Genomic DNA, 21,058 nt, shown 5'->3' with positions numbered 1-21,058 from the left:
CCTGAGGGTGCTGGAAGAGTTGGCCAGCATGAGAGCTACCCACCATCTTCACCTGGGTCATGAGGGTGCCTGGTGCCTGGCTACTGTTGCACCTCTAGGCAAGACAGGAAGCTCTATGTGGAAACCTACAGGGCAGCAACCTCAGCTGCTGAAAAACCATGGAACACAGCCTCCTGAAATACATCGAGAAGTGTTTTCTTCATTGCTCAGGAACAGCTGAAGAGGAATTGACAGGACAAGCAGACCATTTGACTGGTTGAAAACTGGCTGTCCTGACAAGCTCAAGGTAGTACACAGTGGGTTGGAGTCCAGCTGGTGGCTCATAGAAAGTAAAAATATCCCAGAAGCCAAAAGGAACTGTGCTAAATTGAAAAAGGTTGCTGACATGTGTTGTGGCAGGCAGGACTTCAGTCCAAAACCTGAAGCTCATTCTTCCAGATACTGGGATAAATGGTCCAGATGTGGACACCCTCTTCTGCTAGAGGAGTATTAAGAAAATCTAGAAAGGTCAGAGCGCTGTGAGGTAGTCAGGAGCCCAGATCACACAGCCTGTCAGAAGCTGAGAGAACAAGGCCTGTTCCAGCTGATGAAGCAGGGATACTGATCAGTGAATTTCAGAAGATGAAATCAACACTTCCCAAGAACTGCAACTGAATACATATTTGGCTGCATGCTGAGATTAGAAGCCAATTTTTGTTTTGATATGCCAGTCTGAAAACTTTGCTAACTTATGCATGGAAAAGCAAATCAAACCACCATGTTCTAGAAGACTTTGAAACAAACAGAGATGCTGAGAATTCTTTTGGAATTATGGTATCATAAGTAACAAAAATAAAACTGCTTCTAAATAGTCCAAAATGTTGAAACAACTACGTCAGGCTAAACCAAATGTTGATCATCTGGCTTACAGGCTGTGAAGGTAAATGAGGTTCACATTTATTTACCTGTGTATGTCAAATAGATGACACTCAGGAATACAGTACCAGCAGCTAGTGAGACGCCCAAGAAGAACAATGTCTGAAATTCTTGCTTTGTTAATCTGTCTCTCAGATACTGCAAAAATGCATAAGCCTGCAGCAGTGCAAAAACACCTATGGAAAGAGGAAAGTTCTTGTTTAAATGCTCAGAAGCAGTACACCTGTTAAAGCAACAAGCATGTTTGTCTGTATTTGAATTGGAAAATTAAACATAGGGTACACTGTAACATCTAGAAACTAGTATAACATCACTTTCTGACAAATAAACTTTAATACTTAACAGGCAGGACACTTGCAAAACCAGAAACTTCCAATGAGATACAATATTCTAAAGGAGAGAATCCCCTGAAAAGCAGATTGCTTTGGTTATGAAAAGAATACAGGTTAACATACCTAGCTAGATGTGGTGAAAAATTAAGAGACAGACTTCAGGCAACACACAATGCTAATACAGAAATATATGCAAACTAAGCTACTGAATAAAACAGGAGGAATTAATGAAAGAAAAAACCAAACCAAGTAAGTATTAAGTCAACCGAATTATAAAAAGTTAGTGTTGAAACACCAGAATTCAATGGTGAAGCACCCGACACATTCCAAAAGGCTGTTTGGAGTTTAACACTGAACCCAGAACTTGGACATGGTATTTCAGTTATTATTCATTTCACAGTATATTGTCAGATCAATCCACTGATGAATCCTTTCAAAAGTGAAAGTTCAATGCTGGCTGGCAGAGGAATAAAATAAAACAAAAGTGTATTGTCTTTCTTCAAATAAACAAAGAATTCAAGGTACACAATGGAATTCACTAGGTCTGAATTCGTAGAGAAAGACAAAAATTCTATTCACTAAATAAATATAAAAAAATCTTCAGAATCCAAATATGGCTAGGTAATTTTTTCTTTTTCCTTTATATTCAGATTGTTGCAAGTCTCCATTTTGAAAGTATTTTTGTATTAAATTTTAATGATGGTCCCATCACTGTCCCAAATACATTCTGGTAAGTGACTAAATGTAAAAAAAACCCTGGGGAATCTAACAAACTGAACTCGATCACACAAGCAGTGCATGCAGTTAAGCTCCATGTTAGCACAGGTTATTGCTGTCAAGAAATCAAAATGTCTGACTGTCAACAAGTATGGAAAAATCAACTTAAATCAAAAAAACTCCAAACAAGATTGAAAACTGTTATTTTAAAATTACCCTCCTGATTAGTAATTTAAGTAATTTGTATGTAGCCTGCAAAAAAAAAAAAAAGTTGAAAAATTACAGAAGAATTACAGAAGAATTGTTGAAAAATTACAGAAAAAAAATTGTTGAAAAATTACAGAAGATTGTCAACTCTAAAACCAAATGGCTCAGTAAAAACTGTGTCACCAATGTTTCAATTGCACATTGGAATGTTTCAATTGTTCAGTGTGTGAAGACAACATTGTATTGCAAACCAGCAGAGATTATCAATGTGTAAAGTAAGTGCTTGTCAGAATGCTAACTGATCCAGTCTTATGGAAGCATTTCACCTCCATCAGCTCACACAAAAAGAGGATATTGTGTCAATTGGAAAGAAAACTTCCCAAAAGACAATAAATTGTACCTCTTTCTTTAACAATTTGCTTTGTTAGCCGGTGTTTTTTCTAGTACAAGGAAACAAAGCTGCAAGTGTTTGAGGTTTTCCTGTGCTAAGGAGGCTGTTGGATGCAGAAGCTTCATTTTCTTACCTGCAGCTGCCATGTGTTCACTTGTTCTAATTGGCTGAAATCCCACAAAAGGTATCTGCATCGATAATATTAACCCCACAATGTAGAAAGTGCTATATGCTAGGAGAGAAAAATGTGAGAGGGGAAGAGAAAGATGGGAACAGAATTAATACACATTTGAAAAAGCATTGGCTCCTTCTTCACCTTGTCCCCTAACTCCACTGACAGCAAAACACAACTGTAGTATGCTAAATATTTCAGCCATCCTAATTACTTTTTTCTTCACTGACTAGAATAAAGCTGTCCATTGCAACCCATTTTAGTGGATGTAGCAGCATGCTGTTCTTTCAAATTGCACTGTTTTATCTCCTCCTAGGAAAAGAAACCATTTACCTAAGATTCTTCAGCTTGTAAAAAGTTTTCTCTTCCCATCTTGGTTTTGAGAGTCATGGATATAGAAAGAGCTCTCAAATAACAAGTGACATAGGAAGCTTTCAATATGAGGAGAAATTGAAGGGACCAAACCTCAAAAAAGGAAAACATTTAAGAGTCCACTACTTCTTTAGAAAATGCAAACAGGCACCATTGTTCTTTATGTAACACAAGAGCAGAGGGAAGGCGAGAAATTGAACAACAACAGAATTAAAAATTAATATTAAGCATATGAACTGATAGACCTGTATCAACCCTCGGGATTTATAACCCCCAGAAAACAGAGGCCAAGAGCATCATTAATTACTATTATTAATATGAATCCTTATTGTTTATGCATTAACATTCATATACTTTATTTTGAAAGGGTCTTTGATCCTCAATATTACAGGGTGAAGAAGAGATGGAAGGGGAAGATAAAAATATCAAATCTGAAAAGCCATGAGGCTGATTACATTTGAAGTAACCAGCCAACCTAAAGTCCAAATGAAGTTCTGTTCCTTCAGTGGAAAACAGTAATAATCCACCTGTCATATTTTTATAATCCTACAAATTCTAAACCACTATCTGGCTATAGATAACCTGGATCTTATGAGGAGATCCCTGTTCTCATGGAGCCCTTTACTAACCTCCACGAGGTCAGTTCTGAGGAGTGCATCAGTGAGCAGTGGTGTCACTTCCGTAGCACCTATGTGGCCTTGCTGAGGGATTGTGCACCCAGGGCACAGAGTTCCAAACCAGTCAGAAGAGATGGTTTATTCTTTCAAGCACCTGTATTGCACAGATTGGCCTAGCTACTCACCTATGCCCTCTTAAGTCACTGAAATGCATTTTTCTGTAGGAAGTTCAATTTTTGAAGAATTTGCTACAACATAAATCATTTACTGTACCATGCAACTGTTACAACACTGCCATCCTGTGGAAGTTCAATGGTTGGCATAAATCACTACATTTCACATTTGTTAGACCAATGTAAATCATAATTTTTAAGCCCAGTCCTGCAACTGCTATACTTGCTATGTGCACTGCCCATCCCCATCCCAATCCCTTACTCCCACTTCTTTCAAAAAGTTACAGAGTTCCTGATACTGAAAAAATCTTAAAAAAAGGTAATTGACACAACATGACAATTTTTCTAGGAACTTGGAAACATCAGGACAATATATCATCACAAACTTTTAATGTTCCTTTATATTCTACAGTTTGCACAGTCTTTGCAAAAACAAGAAGTTAATTTTGATTCCTGCATGCTGTTCTTATGGTTATAACTTTGACCAACTCCAGAATAAAACCATTCTGACCTACTGTGGATAAAGTCATTTGCAAAGAATTTAATTTGCAGAACACTACACAAACACAGGAAAGACCTACTGAAAAGCCTCTCAGGAGAGTATAATCATATACTGGCCACATACTTTCAATTAATGGATTACAATCACCAGAAAAAAACACTCAATCTGAAATTTTAGAACACTGAAGTAGTTGATATAAATATATTCCTGGTCACTGTTTTAATGATAAAATACAAGATATATAACAAGGAATTATTGAAATGAAGTTTTAAATTCTGGAAGATCCTCATGTGTCTTATTAAATATTCTGATAATTATATAGAACCAAAAAAAAAAATTGTATGAAAAACTATAAAATTGAAGTGTGCAAACATAACATAAATCTATACCCTTCCAAGTGTAAAACCATTTATTTTTTAAACATATGAGAAACTAAAGAGAGACTACAATAATAGAAAATAGTATCAATGGTTGCTGTATCTGAATAAAGAGGTTATTCACCTCTCTGTTAATACACTGGAATTGTAAGCACTTTAAACTAGAGGATTAAACTAGAGGATCTGAATGAAAGGCACTGGCCACTGTCAAGATGAAAAAATAAAAGCACAGCTTGAGCTTTCAAATGGAAGTAGCATCATCACTATTGATGCCAAATGGGTCAGAAGCTATCTGCCTAATAAAGTCATCTGCCTTCCAGCTCTAAAATATTTTAAAATTGGCAAACCCTTCACATTCTGGGAATTTTTACTCATTACATGATTCTGAGTTACATTCACAGAGGTATCAATCAAGTCCCACTAACCTTTTCCTTGGTGTATGAACACTCATATGAGTGTTCATACAGGAATATGTATGAACACTCATATATACCAGGAATTTTTAAAAATTTGATTCTGACAAATACTGTTCTCTTCATTTATCTTATGTTGGATTAAACTTAACACAACCTTTATAAAATGGCTCATGCTAGCTTGAAATAAATTTAAACAACTGATCTAGAGATTAAAACCCCCAAAATTCTTCATAATAGTAAAAATATGTAGCTTTTACTAGCTATTCTCAGCTGACAATATTTTTCAAATGTTTTAGCTGAACATGGTAAGTTTTTAAAGAATTATAAGACTGTTGCAGGCACAGTAGCAATTGCAACAGAAATTCCCCAAATATCTTTATTCTCCCTGCTTCAAGAAGCTTTTGTAAACTCTTCTCCCTATCTGAATACTTTGGAGGCGAAGCACACTCAAATTTCCTCTCAGAAGTGCTTGAACATTCTTACCTGTTTTACAAAAACATCCTGTTAAACAAACCTAGAAATGACAGGGTAATGTAAGATGTACAGACTTCACCAGGGCTTCCCATGAAAGCTTAAATTAAGACAGCAGTTGCAATGAAACAGCAGAGCACTGATCACATTTTCATTCTGACAACTCCATGGCAGTACATATCCCTCACTGCTGAAGGGCAATAACATCTCAAAACACTGCAGCTATTTGCAAAACAAACATCTGCCAAACCCTGTAATTCCTATGAACTTGCAGTACTATTTTTCCCACATGAGTTCAAAGACTAGTTAATTTAAAGCTGAAAAAGCAAGAGCACTTATTCTTTATTGTTTCCAGCCACCATATTGCTTCAGGATCTTATAATTAGTTGATCTAATTTTCTCTTGCATAATTCACAGAAATCAGAAAATGAAAATATTCAATAAACCAATTTTAAACAGAAAACAAGATAAATTACTTTCCCCTTAAGTTAGGAAGTAGTAGTTAATGAAGAAGTTAACTAATACTAACATTTCTAAGATGGGTTAGAACTTCCTCTTTCTCTCTTTTTAAAATTTTAATGAATTTCCAATTCTTAATTGCATAGAATAGCAAAGAAATATGGAAGCAATATTTATAGTTTTGATAACAAAATTCAAAACTGAACTTGAGTAAATTAAGCAATTGTGATATATAATGGGTCACACATATGTACAATGAGTAATTTCTCTAGCAGGGACTAAAAGAAGCATTATAAATAATTGAAAATACAAAGATAAAACAGTTTTAAAATGAGGAATAAAAATATATTTACAAATATGAAACGCTTTGTGATTATGCTTCAGCTCACATTATGTTCTCCACCTACCTATGGTAAAGGCTTCACACTAAAAGTATTACAGCTAACTTCTAAATCTCTGAATATCTGAATTGCTTACTAATTATTCCATTCACACACCTACATCATAGCCAACTGATTTTATTGGTAAACTGTCAGTAAAAACAGTTTACACAGTATTTAAATGTCAGGCAAATCAATAAAAAAGTTAGGCTCCCAGGATCCCTATTCACACATTCCTGAAACTGGAAGGAAGGCTGACCAATTAATCCAATAAAACTTTAAGGATTCTCATGGAGTGGACAGACCCTTACTGTGCATGCCTTTCGTCAGTGATCTAAAACTTACATGACTGCTCAAAATTTCTTATGTCTTTATCTAGATGTTTGCATAATTTCTGCTGTATAACTTTTAAAAATACCAATTGTTTTATATACTTGGAAAATAAAAAAATATAAAACATTATTAAAGGCACACATCTAATGCATATTTACAAGACATTAATAGGGTTCTTTTACATCAAACCAACCATTTTTCTTTCCCATGCACTAGAAAGGAAAAAATTCATTAGCAGCAATATATATGAAATTTTGGAAGTGTGAGTATGTTTCAACTCCTTATTTGCATGTTGTAGAAAATAACTGCCTATAATCAGTAATCAAATTAAAACAACTGAATCTGATATGCAATTGCTTAACACCCACTTGATACAAAACACACCAGTACAGTAATTTTGTATCTCATGTTTTAAGTATTTGAGAACGACTTTGCAATGAACAGAACTTACCAATGTAGACTCTCCTGCTGTATCTCTGCATCAGCAACAGAACAAACACATGCAGTGGAATAAGGTTGATGATGAAAACATAACCACCCCATGCAGAGACCTAAGACAAATGGAACAGGAAATTAGATCTGAAAATATCTGCAAATTCTTAGGGCAGCCCATGGTGGATTTATACATCTTGATGGACTAACAAGAAAACACATAGCCCATCTACACAAGCAGTCAGAACTACTACTAATACCACCAGAATCCTTCTCAATAAATATTATAAAAGAAAAACAAACCACATCAAAGCCCACATATTGGAGGTGTTTGAAATGGGCTGATGGATTTCCTTGGCTACCATTCCTGGATCTCCCCCTTCCAAGCTAATCTGGCCACAATGGCAAACTAGAATGTTATGCTGGAGGCTTTTCCCAGTGGAGAAGGCTGCAACACAAGGTAGTGGAAGGATCTGTAGGGCCATGACGTGGGCTTTTGATGATCTTTGGGGGTCCCTTCCAACTCCGGATATTCTATGATCTCATGTAGGATCCAAAATTTTGGACGAATTTAGCACCATGCCCTTTCTGCCAAGGACAGGGAACATTATCTCCAGCTAGAGAGGGGAAGGGGAGCAAGGTGCAAATCTCTGGGACCAGAGCAGCCAGCGCAGGTTGCAGTGTAGGGAAACGAACAAAAGGAAGAGTACGAATACATGAAAGCAGGAAGGACTGAGCACTGTGGAATGATATACAACAATATTACAGACATTGCAAACCTGTGGCAACAAGAGCTGTTGAGAAGGACTGCTGTACTCAGAACTGAAACACCACAGTGTTATTAACAGATTGCTGGTTTAGGTGAGGATTTAATGAGCTATCATTACAATGTGCTATCTAAGTTTCTAATATATTTAGAAAGGCTCATATTGACTAGACAATCTGTATTTTAACATGTCCTCTTGTCATATTACAGTCTAGACTTCTCCCATGTGCAGCACGCCTAACCTAGATCTTCATTTTTAGCATGCAGTAGCTAATGTGGTTTTCACTTTAATTGTACTTTAGGGTTTAGATTCCTGTAGCTATTTTTAAAGCCCTAGAATCCAAAAAGAAACCCAAATGACTATGTTCTATAGAACAAATTCTAAAAAAACCATGAGGCCAAGATTACTGTCTTTTGACACTAATACTACAAACCCCAGCATTTCAAAATTTATGGTAAGCAATTCAGACAATGTGAAACAAGTAGAATAAAATAATCTAAATTCTCTAGTGACCAATTTCAGATTATCAAAATCCTATTGCCTAATTACTTGTATGAAGTATCATGTTTTACACAGGTAAGTTCATTTAATGGGAGAAAACACTGACCTGGAGACAGGTAAGATAGAAGAGAGTTCAAACATGCACACAGAACACTGTCAAATTTAGGGAAAGGTTTGGATGAAGGAGGTCACAGTTTGCACAGACCAGAGACCTGCATTCCTAATTATCAAAATATGAACCCAAATCTAAGCACTGAAAATTATACTGAAGATGCACTTTGGAACTTTTCAAACAAAACTGAGGCATCCTCACAGATTAGCAAAAAGAGTGGAGACTTGCTGTTACTCCTACAGGATTGCTTCAATGTAAAGCTTTCTTTTATTTTACCTCCTTGACATGAAAAGTCATATGAAGCAGAAGCTGATGAAGTAAAACAAAGGCTAAAAATATAAATCCAAGGAGAAAACACCCTTCTCTATATTGAATTCAATGCAAGGCTATGAGTCAAATTGCTACAGTGAGTTAAAGATTTGTCAGTTCATGCAATATCCATTCTTCTTTCAAGCTGTTATCCAAACTTCCCATTCAAGGACTGACTCTTGGGACCTCAAAATTGTGATTTAACTTCCAACTTAGACTGAAAATGACTAATTCCATCAGAGAAAGACAAATTATTAAATGTAACAAACAGTATAATTATGCTTTGCCTTAAAATTTACTCAAGCAAAATATCTAGAAGGGCAACTCCACAAAATTCTTTCCAAAAGGGAAATACAATGTAGGACATCACCTATGTGGGATGAAGTAGATACAAGCAATAAAACTCTATCTAATCACTGAGAAGTGGAGCTAAGCTACAGACGAATCTGAACCTTTCATGAGCTGATAGAACTGGAAAGGAAAGTAACAACACCCCCCCATTTACATTCAAGGATTGACTGTCATGATGACATTGATTCTTAAGTTCTGATACCATGTACACACACGATCACATACTCTCACAATCAATCACTCTCACATACAATCCCCCACACCAAGAGCCTGTTATTGTGTGATTTTTAGCAATAAAATTGTGAAAGTATTATATTTATTATATGTATGTTTATGAAGGCACCTTTAGAGAATCTTACCAATAAACTGGCACAATAGAAAAAAAACCTGTGCTATATAAATACAAAAATTCAAAAACTTACTTGCAGCTTTTGTACTGGACTTAAACATGTACCAAAGCTACAGGACCTTTTCACTACAAAGCTATATCAACAGCAATGCTGTCTACAAAGAAGCGGCTCTCTATTAAGCAATGTGGCAAAAAGGAGGAGAAATGGAATGATTAAATGTACTCTTAACAAGAAATAGCTATCTTAGCTTCTTTGGTCACAAACACAAGGCTATTATCTCCTGTATTAACTGCAAAAGTCTCCCAGGAAACCAAATGGACATTAAAGCCAGAGGAAAACTAGACAGCATCCAGACAACCTTTGAATTAACCTTGCCTTAAAGGTACACAAACCAATCCAGAACCTCCTTGTTTTTGCAAACTTAGTTACCTGATGGTAGAAAAGTAACCTCAATCTTAATTGTCACCAAGCAAGTAGCCTGGCTGTCCAAGCACTGGCTAGTTTGAGGATAATTTATTTTTCATACAGCCACAAAAAGTTTATCAGTTAGGGGGAAAAACCCCCATGTTTGACTCAAACAAGACAATTCTTAGTGCAATGTTTCAGCAGATGGAGGAGGGGGAAAAACAGTTCCCTCCATTTTTCTATTATTTTATCTCCTCATGTTTACTACTGTTTTCCCCCTTTGTCAGCCCTTAGGAAAATCTTTGCAATAGTCTTCATTTTCATATATTAAGAATGAAAAGGGCACTTATGATCATTTATTATGACATTTAAGTCATTCATCAGTTCTGGTGGTAAGCTTTACTTTATGCTATAATTATACCCATAGAAATAGCTTTCAAAATTATAAAAATGTAACTTTGTCCTCACATTCTAAATATTCTGATTATTATTGCATTATAGTAATGACACACAGACACATTAATATTAAAATTATACCTTAGTTTACCTGTACCCAAATAAAAATCCAACTGAATCAGAGCACATATTCACAGCTTGGGAAAAATTTTAAGTAAAGTTATTATATTTCTATTTTTTTTCCCAAAGAAAATGCTTTAATCATGTTGATTTAAATACTTCACCTTTACATACTATATTGTTTAGTCATATATTTAAGGTTTATTAACAATACAAAGCAAGAATTTTATATTATGGCTTGAACAAAGATGAAAATATCCTTTTTCTCTTCTTTGTCAATATATGGATTATGTAAGTTACTCAAACAGTTTAGCTATTATATATATATAAAAGCCTTACCATGTAAAAGTAGGATAGACAGCAGCAGATTGTCCAAAAGACTGACCCAGTTTTCACAGACTTCACCTGGAAAAATAACCAAGTCTTTATGAATAACAAATCCTGGACAATACTCTAAAGTTTCATCCCAAAACAATTGTTGAGAGAACTTCTTTAGCCCGCATCAAATTATATTTGATGCTTTTGAACTGACGTCCATAAGACAAAAGCAATTCTTTCACACACAAAAGGAGGTTAGGTGTCTTTCTCTAGCAAAAGCACACAATTCAACTCTCTGCCTTATGATCTGATGCAGAAAGGTAGTTGCAATGGCTCTGTGCTACTTTCTCTGAGATGTTAGAGCACTTTATAATTCTAAGTGAAGACCATCCATGCCTTAATTTGTCTGGCATCCAACCCAACTCTCCCATTTCAGACAGAAGAGCTATTCCAAAAAATTCACTTAAGGTTAACAAGAGCATCCAGATACTACTAAAGGTTTAGCAGGATCCAGAAACTCCCCCAGGAATATGAATTTGTCTGAAACTGATGGGGATGACTGTGGTGAGGGAGAACAGGAATGAAGAACAGACATTAAAAAATGCTACAAAGTTGTCTATAAAATGTATTTGATTCTACAAGAGTTCATGCAAACATTATTGCACTCTGCAGTTTAGTTAAATATGAATTCCATGAGAACAGATAAGTGCTATCATATCTCAGTTACTCTAAAGTAACAACATAGGTTGATTCTATTATTGTTATCAAACACAGCACACCTTTCCAGCTGCAGCTTATTCTAAAACCAGATTAAAAAAAACTCCATTTAAGCAACACCAGTCACTCAGTCATGAAAAATTCAATTCTCTTCCATTATATTCCTACCAACTATATCCCAAGTTTGAAATATTCTAAAGCTAAAACATTTGTGAATATGCATCTACTTATGAAATCAGAACTCTTGACAAAATTATGGAGAAAGTTGTAGTGACCATGTACTTACACGGAGCCCTCTAAATGAAAAGTGCAGGCATTCCAGAATACACAAGAGACAGTATCCTACAGTGTCTGTGCTGAATTAACAATATAGTTATGCTGGTTTTGTTATTTCAAAAGTAGGTTCAACAGTCCAGAAATACTCCAGCTTCCCTTAACTCCTTCCTGCAAAACTACCTTACAGATGAAATTCTACACAGATTAAGGAGAGGCAGACATGCTGCTTTAGCAAGCAGGCAGATTGAAAGACATAAGACTGTTCTTTTTAAGCACACAAGAAACGCTAATATCTGACTCTAGACAGCTTTGACCATTTAATTTGGATACAGAACTCAGAACCCAGACACTCCATACAGTCAAAAGTCTTTCCAGAACACAATTCAAAACATTTCATATTCAGAGTCTTCTGCTTTTCACCAGCTTTATAAGGAGGCTAACATTTGATGCACACAACACTAACACCTCCAAACCGAAAAACAAACAACCCCTCTGTTTGCTTTAAATTTCTAGACTCATCATCATTTTTATTACTACTACAGGACACACATACTTCAGTAGAACTGTGCTTTTACACAGCAAACTGAAGAGCATGATTATGGAGTGGTTCAGATCATGTGACTTCTCAGTACTTGCCTAATCAAGAGCCAAGGGGAAGAGGGATGAGAGGGAGGAAAATAAGAATTCAATGGATTCTAAGAAAAAATCAGTCATTTGGTTGGAGGAGGAACCAAAAAACCTTTCCAAAGCAAAAGACTCAGCAATTACTTACCCATAAATAGTATGTGAACTGCAGTGCAAAAATAGCTATGCCTTCATTGTCAAAAGATCCTGCTACTGATCGGGATATGTAACCTGGAACTATGGCGATAAAACAGGCAGCTAAAAGCCCTGCTCCCTGGTTCCACAGTTCTCTGGTGAGCAGGAAAGTAGAAATAGCTGTAAGGCCGCTAAAAACTGGTGCAAGAAACACACATACATCTCTTATATGGACTGTAACATTAAGCATATTTAAAATCCAATGTATAAGGCCTGCTGTCACCATCAGTCCTGGGTATACCTACATGGAGATAAAAACCAAAACAAACCAGAACACTAGGTTATTACAGAAAACTGTCATGGTATGCATGTTTACATAGAATTTGCAATTAAACAGTAATTTTTAAGCTGATATAAGCAGTGAGTATTAGCATAAGCTAACAGAATTATTTTAGTACTACTTTAATCATGTTTTGACAACACCACTGAATACCCTAGGCTCTTTTAATTTTATCCAAATGCTAACAATAACATATAATCTACTTCATAAATGAATGAGAAGCATACAGATAATATCCCATCTCGCTTGACATTTATCATATAATGAAAACAATTTGTCATTAAGGTATGGAAGCAGAAACCAAAATCCGCAACAGAATTTCAAGCCAGCTACCAGTTTTAAGGAAATGAAAAAATAAGCCCCAAAAGCCTAAGACATCAAAAAGAAACCCAAAATTTCCCAGTCACATCCATATTCCTTTAAAATATACCAAGCTATTCTTTCACTTCTTGGTACCAACAGGGAGAGAAAATGTGCTTCAATAATATTTAATTTTTTAAAGATGAAAAGTTGATGGTCAGTCAATTGAATATTACATTTTTGCAAGGTATCTGTTGACATCTTTGGATACGAAGGATTAAACAAAGTCCTGTAAAAATTGAATTAAGATGTGCTCCAGGAAAGATAGCATATACTTATACAAACGTATTGAATCCACCATAGAATATTAGAGAACTTTAGAATATTCTTGATAGGAATTCTACCCTCCCACATTTATCAATATTAGAAAAATCAATACATCCCAGCCAAGTTAATATGTACTTCACCTGCTTTAGTTTCTTTCAAAAACTAAGAAGGACATGGTATTAAATTAAATTAACAGATGACTGAACATTCTCCTGTGTATATTTCAATTCTTTTTCTTAAGAGGTTTTATTTTGTATAAGACAGGTATGGAAAACCTGCACTTACATGTTGCATAAAGAGTGTCCAGTATCTCTAAGATACTACAACAAATGGTACATTTGTTCTAACTCCTACAGGCTACAAAAACTGCTACAAAAAACTTGTAAATGCCTTTAAGTAGTATATACTAGTATTAAAAAGCTTTAATGAACTTTCACACATTAAGAAACACACAGCTGCATTGCTTAGTGTTACTAAAGCTATTCCAATGGATGATATTTGCATTCTGATTTGATAACATTGTTTTGTACACCTTTCCTGTCTTGTGACTTGCATTGATACCAATCTTAATTAGTCCTGATGCTTTGTACAGGTGCCACACTGATCTAATTTCACAAGGGCTTCTCCCAGTGAAATCCTAAATTTTTCCCATACATACACGAAGTCTGCTCAGCATACATAATTGGATTAAAACTTGTACCTTAAGAGATTTAGGTAACAATTTTTTTTAATGTTTTTCCTGTTTTGATTTCATATACCAGAATTGCAGGAGCCATAATACCCTTATTATTACTTATTAGAATTTCATATGTAAGGAAGTTCTGTATTTCTTGGTCACCATGTGCTACTAAGGCATGTTGACTTACTTAGCTTCAGCAGCAGCAATCTGACAATTAAAAGCCTTTTTTATTAAGATTCTCCTTTTATCAACATCACATTTGTATTGGAAGTTCAAAAACTTCCGGAGAAGTCACCTTTAATTACTTTTTACTCATTTAATTGATTTTATTTTAATAAATGTATTATTACAATACTTACAGTTCCACCTACTATTCTTCCTAGTGGATACCATGCTCTTTCATCAAACCAATTTAAAAATTCATAAAAGCCATGAGATGCAAGATGATGTGTTGATCTATAGTTAAACCTAGAAAGAAACAGAAGGATAAGATAAAAATCAAGAGCTTTAGCATCTCATTCATTATGTAAGTACAATGGTCCTCTCTCTACGTTTTAAAGTAAATTACTAAGTACTATATTTTCTTCACTTCTACAGCCAGAACTTATACTACAGATGACAGTTTACAGTTTTTGGTGAGTTCATTTTTGTGCGTAAACATGAAAATGTTTCTTTCACTCTGATACAAAACTCTGGTTATTTTTGCTATTCCTTTCTAAAACTACTCACTTTCAACCACAGTCTATCACATGCAGTCAAAGCAAGACTCCCATTCTGAGACAGGCTAGCTACACATGCGACTGCCCTATGAACTTTCATGTAAAACTGACAGGTGACTCATTCAATAACAGGCAACAGAGATCAGTCTGTTTGTTCACACAATCAAACCAATGGCCTTTTTTCAATCAGTAAGAATTTAAACAATGTAGAAGCTCTGTAAATGAAGGTTTGTCTTCTAAATTTGTACATTCTCTGCTGCAGAGAATTTCTTGTACAACAAATGGTCTCTCGTGCACACCTTCAGTTCAGCCTTCCACACTGTATAAAAACCATTAAAAAACACCAAGACATTGCTATTAAGGCATTCATTTTCCAGCTTCCTGGCACAAAAGATCTCAAACATTTGATAACAAAACTTTTGAGCCATTAAAATGTCCATTAGTTCTTGAAATTAAGTATCAGGCTGCAAGAAGCACTACAGTGTATGTCATCCTAAAACACCAACTCTTTCATGATGACTCATTCAAAGGCTAAACTAAAAAGGCTACAGATATTGAGAATGCGAAGCTTTGTAGAGAAAGTTTAGATAGAGAAAAGCCTGGGTGAACACAGCTTCTAAAACAAGCAACACTCATAAAGCCAACCCCTCTAACAGATATTCTAATTGAATTTCAGTTAACCATGTGAAATTCATAAGTTAAAGAAGTATTAAAGATTTTATTCATTAGTTAAGTAGAAGTTCAGGTGACTAAATGGAATACTACAACAGACAAAAGGTTAGATGGGCAAACCACCACGAAATACTTCCTAGGACACTACTAGAATTCAAGCCTAGAAAAGACAGTGTGTGTTTTTCTTTTTATCTATTTTATGGAAGAATCCCCTTGTATCAGAAATATGCATCCCTTCTGACAAAAATTTTAAAACTAATTCAAATTCTTTTGCATATCTAGGATTCCCAAAATATCACAGGTTTACTTTGAACCAATTCATTTCCACAGAATAAAGCTAAGGTCATTTAAGACTGCAAACCCCATCAAGTTCCTAATTGTTTAATCAGTACAAGTAGTATCTGAAATACAACCACATTGAGGTCATGAGCAGATTCTTCATCTACTCAGTAGAAGAACAAAAGACTGAAACTCAGGTTCAGATGTCAGCAAATTTGCATGTTTCAAGTGTCTGAACTATCACAGCATCAGTCAAATTATATTAAAAATAAGTAAATAACAGAGTGAAGTACTTTCAGGAACACTCTCTCACATCTGTTAAATAAGCATTTATATAGGATACATTAACTGATAAAACTGTGGGCTTTCAGAAGTCATTAGTCATGTTTATATAAGAAAATTCACACGAACATCAGTCATTCTGACCTAGAAATCTTTGATTCAAACAGCAATGTGACATTGGTTTCTAATAAGCCTACAACTATTCCCGTTTGACTAGATTTCTAAATATTAATTAATTCTCCAGTTCTGAACTGTCAACTCTAATGTGATTTCTGAAATGCTGTACCTGTAAAATTGGCCTCTTATCTTAGGACAGCAAGGTCTATTGTTAATTTGTTTAGTGCCAAGTGCCTGCAGTATGGTATGTAACAAATCAGGAGTTTCATATTGCACAGGACACACAGAATCCATCCAGCTACAGGCAGGACTGAAAATGCTGAAAACCCACCAAATATTGCTATCCTAGAACTTCAAAAAGGGAACAAGTACGATATTTACTAACACGAATTACTTTTGAATTTTTCAGTCATGACCCAAACTCACAGAGGCTACAAAAGTATGACTAATGTTTACTTTTACAGCATCAAAAGATTAGTTAAACAAACGAAATAGGCAGGAAGAATACATATTGACATTCTCCTCATGTTTCCAATTAGCAGAGCTTCGTAACTGACTTCAGAAGGATGCGAACAACTGTCTTGAGCTTTGGCAGCATCCCATTAAGTCTTTAATAAGAATGAATTACCACTCAAAATTGAAACACAATGTAACAGCATTTTACTTCTACCACTTCAGAGGTAAGAATTTAATCTTCCCTCCTAATATACTTTTAGACAGACACAAATCTATTAGCCCTTCTTTCAAAAAGGTATTCTTTTGCCACAAGTGAAAGCATGCAGTGACAGCTGCACATGTCTTTGCAGCAGAAATTACAGGCAATACTATAGCATATTGTGAGAAGACCTGTGAGAACAAGAAACAACCTTCCAGACACAAAAACTAAAACTAAAAATATTTAGAAGCTTAATTTAACATCTCACTCTGACTTAAAAAAAAAAGTGCCCACTTCACCTCGCACTAGGTTACCTGCAAACAAAAATAAGTTAAAATGTTGACATAAACCTATGTACACATCAGGAAGCCTAAACCTTGTGAAATTATTCTCCTTTAAGCTAGGACAGAGAGCACTGCTAACAAACGGCAAACATCACAACCAGTCACACCTCCTTACTATCTTGGTACTTTTCAAACTGTGCTTAAAATGCAGCACAGTGGTATTGTATTTCTACTGCAATGCTATCACAGTACCTGCAACTGTCTATAGGTCTCACAGGGGTGTAAAACAGCCCTGGAAAATATTAGAAAAACTGCCATCTTTGCCTACACCTGCATCTGGGAGATTCAGGGGCTGCAGCTGAGGAAGGAATCAGAATGGAGGCAAGATCAGCCACTGCTGGGTGGAGGTTGTCCGTCAGGTTTGGGAGTCACTGCCTGCCCCAGTTCTTCCAGTTGCAGCAGCAGCAAGAAGGGGTGGTATTTAGGGTTTTAATCAGCCCTCCTTCTGACCTATTCCATCTTATCCAAGGAGACACTGGAACTGAAGTACACTGCTGATTGCATTGACTAAACAGTATGCACCATGATGTGACAGAACCAGAGCAAAGGACAGGATCCCTTCTCTGCCACCCTCAACCCTCAAATCCATCTGATTTTGAGGTATGGAAAGAGATTACCCATTTCCCAAGACTCCCTCTCATCCTCCCTCACCCCCTCGAGGCAAGTAAATTTGAAACAGACCTGAGAAGAATAAAGTAAAAAATTATGTGAAGCACATTTTAATTAAATACTTAGCTAGAAAACCTGAGTGAAATATTCAAGTTCTCAGTCGATGCTCTAAAGAAGATACACACCTGCTAAGATACAGCTAAGGGCCTGACACCAGGAAGCACTGACTTATTTCAGTTAATGTTCTAGGGGGAAAAGTGATGTTCTGCTGTTCTCCCTGCCTCTTTCTGTCATGTCTGTAGTTTGAATTATTTCCTCCTCCAAGATAAGCTTTAAAGGAATAAACAATCTTAAGTCTTTGTACATTTCAGAATTTAAAGTCTCAACCACCAAACCAGGGTAGTATTGTAGTCTGAACCTTGAGGGGGATGCTTTAATGATCACCTAAGTTCTCTGTGTATGGTACCATTAATTTTGTGGCGCTGTTGGAGATACCTACATTACAGCTGGTTCAGTAGACAACTGGAGGTAAGTTAATAAAAATACAGTTCTCATTTTTTATATTTTAACATAGAACAGAGTATAAGCAGCAACTGCAAAATAACTGAAACAGAGACATAATCTTTTTTTTAGTAGCAACATTAATTTAGAAAGCTTAACTAGGCAACTTGCAAAGCAAAGCCTGTGAAGTTTTCACTTATATATTATGCACTGTTAATACATAATCTTCACTATCTGTTCATGCTTAGGTTTGATTTTTATTCCTTGCTATGAACTGCCTTTTTGATGACACAAGGCAATACTGTAGGATAATTACTTAATGCTAGTCACAGCAATCACTCTCTATCCAGGAGCTACAGAATTCTCCAGCACTTTACAGCAACAATTACTGCTATATTTATAAAGAGACATCTTTGACGTTCCCAGGTTTAGTATTTCCTTGACAAAGTACTATTTAAGGTGAGTATTCAGCCTACTGAGAAATAAGAACATATAGAAAAGAATAGCACATATATGGCAGTGAAGTTACTTCATCCACATCTTAACAACACTTAAGGCAAATTACACTGACAGCAATGAAATTTATTTGACCCCTCGATTCCAAGAAAGTGCAAGATCAGTGTGCTGCTTCTTGTGGGAATGGTGACTGTCTAAACCCCAATCAATTTCATGCTATTATTGCCCCATCATCTAGACTTTTTATCCAGCATTTTACAGCCATCTGAGAATATGTAATCTCCTTACAAGCAGAATCTGTTGAAAATTTTCTAAGCCTTCAATTATAAAGGCTTCTGTGCTTTAAAAGTCTTCAGCTGCAGATGCACAAAATTTTCACATCTGCAAACTCAGAAAAATGACAAGATACAAACTGTGAACATTACAAGCTATAGGAGTAATTCTAGGAGTCAGTTTTTAATGCAAATGTAGATTACAGAATCAATTTGGTTATACAGAATCTAATTAGAGATGGCAAGTGTAGATTCTTGAAAAAGATAGTTGCAGATTGACTCCATATCCGACATATTCTTTGCATCCAAAGGAAGAATACATTCAGCAGCACTTTATGGAAAATCTAATGAGAAACTTCAGTAACTTCCATTGAAACAAAGAAACATATATACAGTATTCCAAATTAAATTTTAAAACACCTGCTTGCCCACAGACTATACTACAAACACAAGATCCTTCAAGTCTCATTCTGAGCTCTGTATCTGCAAATGAACAATTAACACACTGAGTTCTGCATAAGGTTTTTAAAATGGAAGTGTAGAACCAATCAATCACATAATGAATTCAAGCACTAAGGAAGTCTTTCTCATCAGGAAAATTCTTATTTGTGTTGTGTTTATAACCTTGGTAATTATGTGTGGACATTTAAGCCATTTTCCAATAATCAAGATTAGAACTTTGGAGCAGCAATACCTACAGGAAAAAGTACTTATGACACATAAAGAGCCTTTCCTAGTGCCCACAACCCAAACCTAAGGTGTCAGACCTCACAATACGACTGAAGAAAACATACACCATCCTCTACCTCTCTCATGTGTAAGAACCCATAAGATAGAGGGTGGTCTTCTGTTTACCCGAGCCAAAACTGACAACTCTGCAAAATGGAAGAACCACCAGGCAATTTTATTTCAAAAAAATCTCACATTCCTTTATTTTTAACTTACATTTATGTCAGTGGAATGGTTTTATTAAGTCCTAAGTCTAACACATACGCTATATAATTAATCCTTAATTAGCACATTTTACATACATACATACATACATATATATATACACACATACATATATATTTTTTAAGTCCTTATGTGACCACCAATTTTTTTTCCTGAAATTTCTCTGGATAGATATCTACCATGGTTTTATGGGGAAACTGTTATCACTTTGCACACCCAAGCTTCTGTACCTCACCAGACAACAACCACCCAGGGAGTCATGAGCACATCAACTCTACCCCATCTTTCACAAGGGACACAGAACAGGTTTGCACAGTTCTTGCTAAACTTGATTGAAAGATGATTGTTAAGACAAGTCCATCAGAAAGAAAAAAATAAAAGCTTGGACTAATGCAGAGTTTAATATCATCCTAATTCTGATTGTCTTACGGGGTTAAATATGCAATTTTTGATTGTTTAGTCTCTACATTTTTACATCAAAATATCTGGATATGTAATTACTCTTAGCATTCTGAGATAATATCAAATATTTGTGATGGCTACTGAGACTGCCCTACACTTAGAGGCTCAAATGATCTGTAGGGGTTTTGATGCAAGTAAGGCCATTTGAAAAGATAAATACATGTCCTTCAAGCTGACTGTCAATCACAAACCTTAGAAAAGAAAATTGGCAGTTGTGCTGCCATTCTGAGTTTCCTCAGGTTCAAAGTTAGCCATGGACCTCCTTCTGATTTCAGATTTCACCCCCTCGAAAAAATGTGCCAAAGGCTCCCTTGTCATATACTAAGCTTAGTAAGAATGATGATGTAACAAAATGGCAGGAAGTTTTGAAGTGATGTGGCCACCTAACTTCAAAAACGATGGGAATTTTGAGTCAAAGGAGGAAGAAATTTCTGTCCTGGGAT

General features: G+C 35.6%; 1 protein-coding gene across 1 annotated transcript in view; it reads right to left on the bottom strand.

Annotated features, from left to right (window-relative positions):
• The window catches only part of STT3B (STT3 oligosaccharyltransferase complex catalytic subunit B), a 50,888-nt gene that overhangs the window by 13,930 nt on the left and 15,900 nt on the right, over positions 1-21,058 (bottom strand). Inside the window, exons 2-7 of the mRNA XM_059846810.1 lie at positions 14,653-14,761; positions 12,661-12,948; positions 10,917-10,982; positions 7,286-7,385; positions 2,696-2,794; positions 945-1,091 (exon numbers count right to left, since the gene is read on the bottom strand). Of these exons, the coding sequence (XP_059702793.1) occupies positions 945-1,091; positions 2,696-2,794; positions 7,286-7,385; positions 10,917-10,982; positions 12,661-12,948; positions 14,653-14,761 (809 nt within the window). The remainder of the gene's footprint in view (positions 1-944; positions 1,092-2,695; positions 2,795-7,285; positions 7,386-10,916; positions 10,983-12,660; positions 12,949-14,652; positions 14,762-21,058) is intronic.

Source organism: Haemorhous mexicanus, chromosome 1 (assembly GCF_027477595.1).
Source record: "Haemorhous mexicanus isolate bHaeMex1 chromosome 1, bHaeMex1.pri, whole genome shotgun sequence".
NCBI lineage: Eukaryota > Metazoa > Chordata > Aves > Passeriformes > Fringillidae > Haemorhous > Haemorhous mexicanus.
This window is presented reverse-complemented; position numbering and strand designations above follow the sequence as displayed.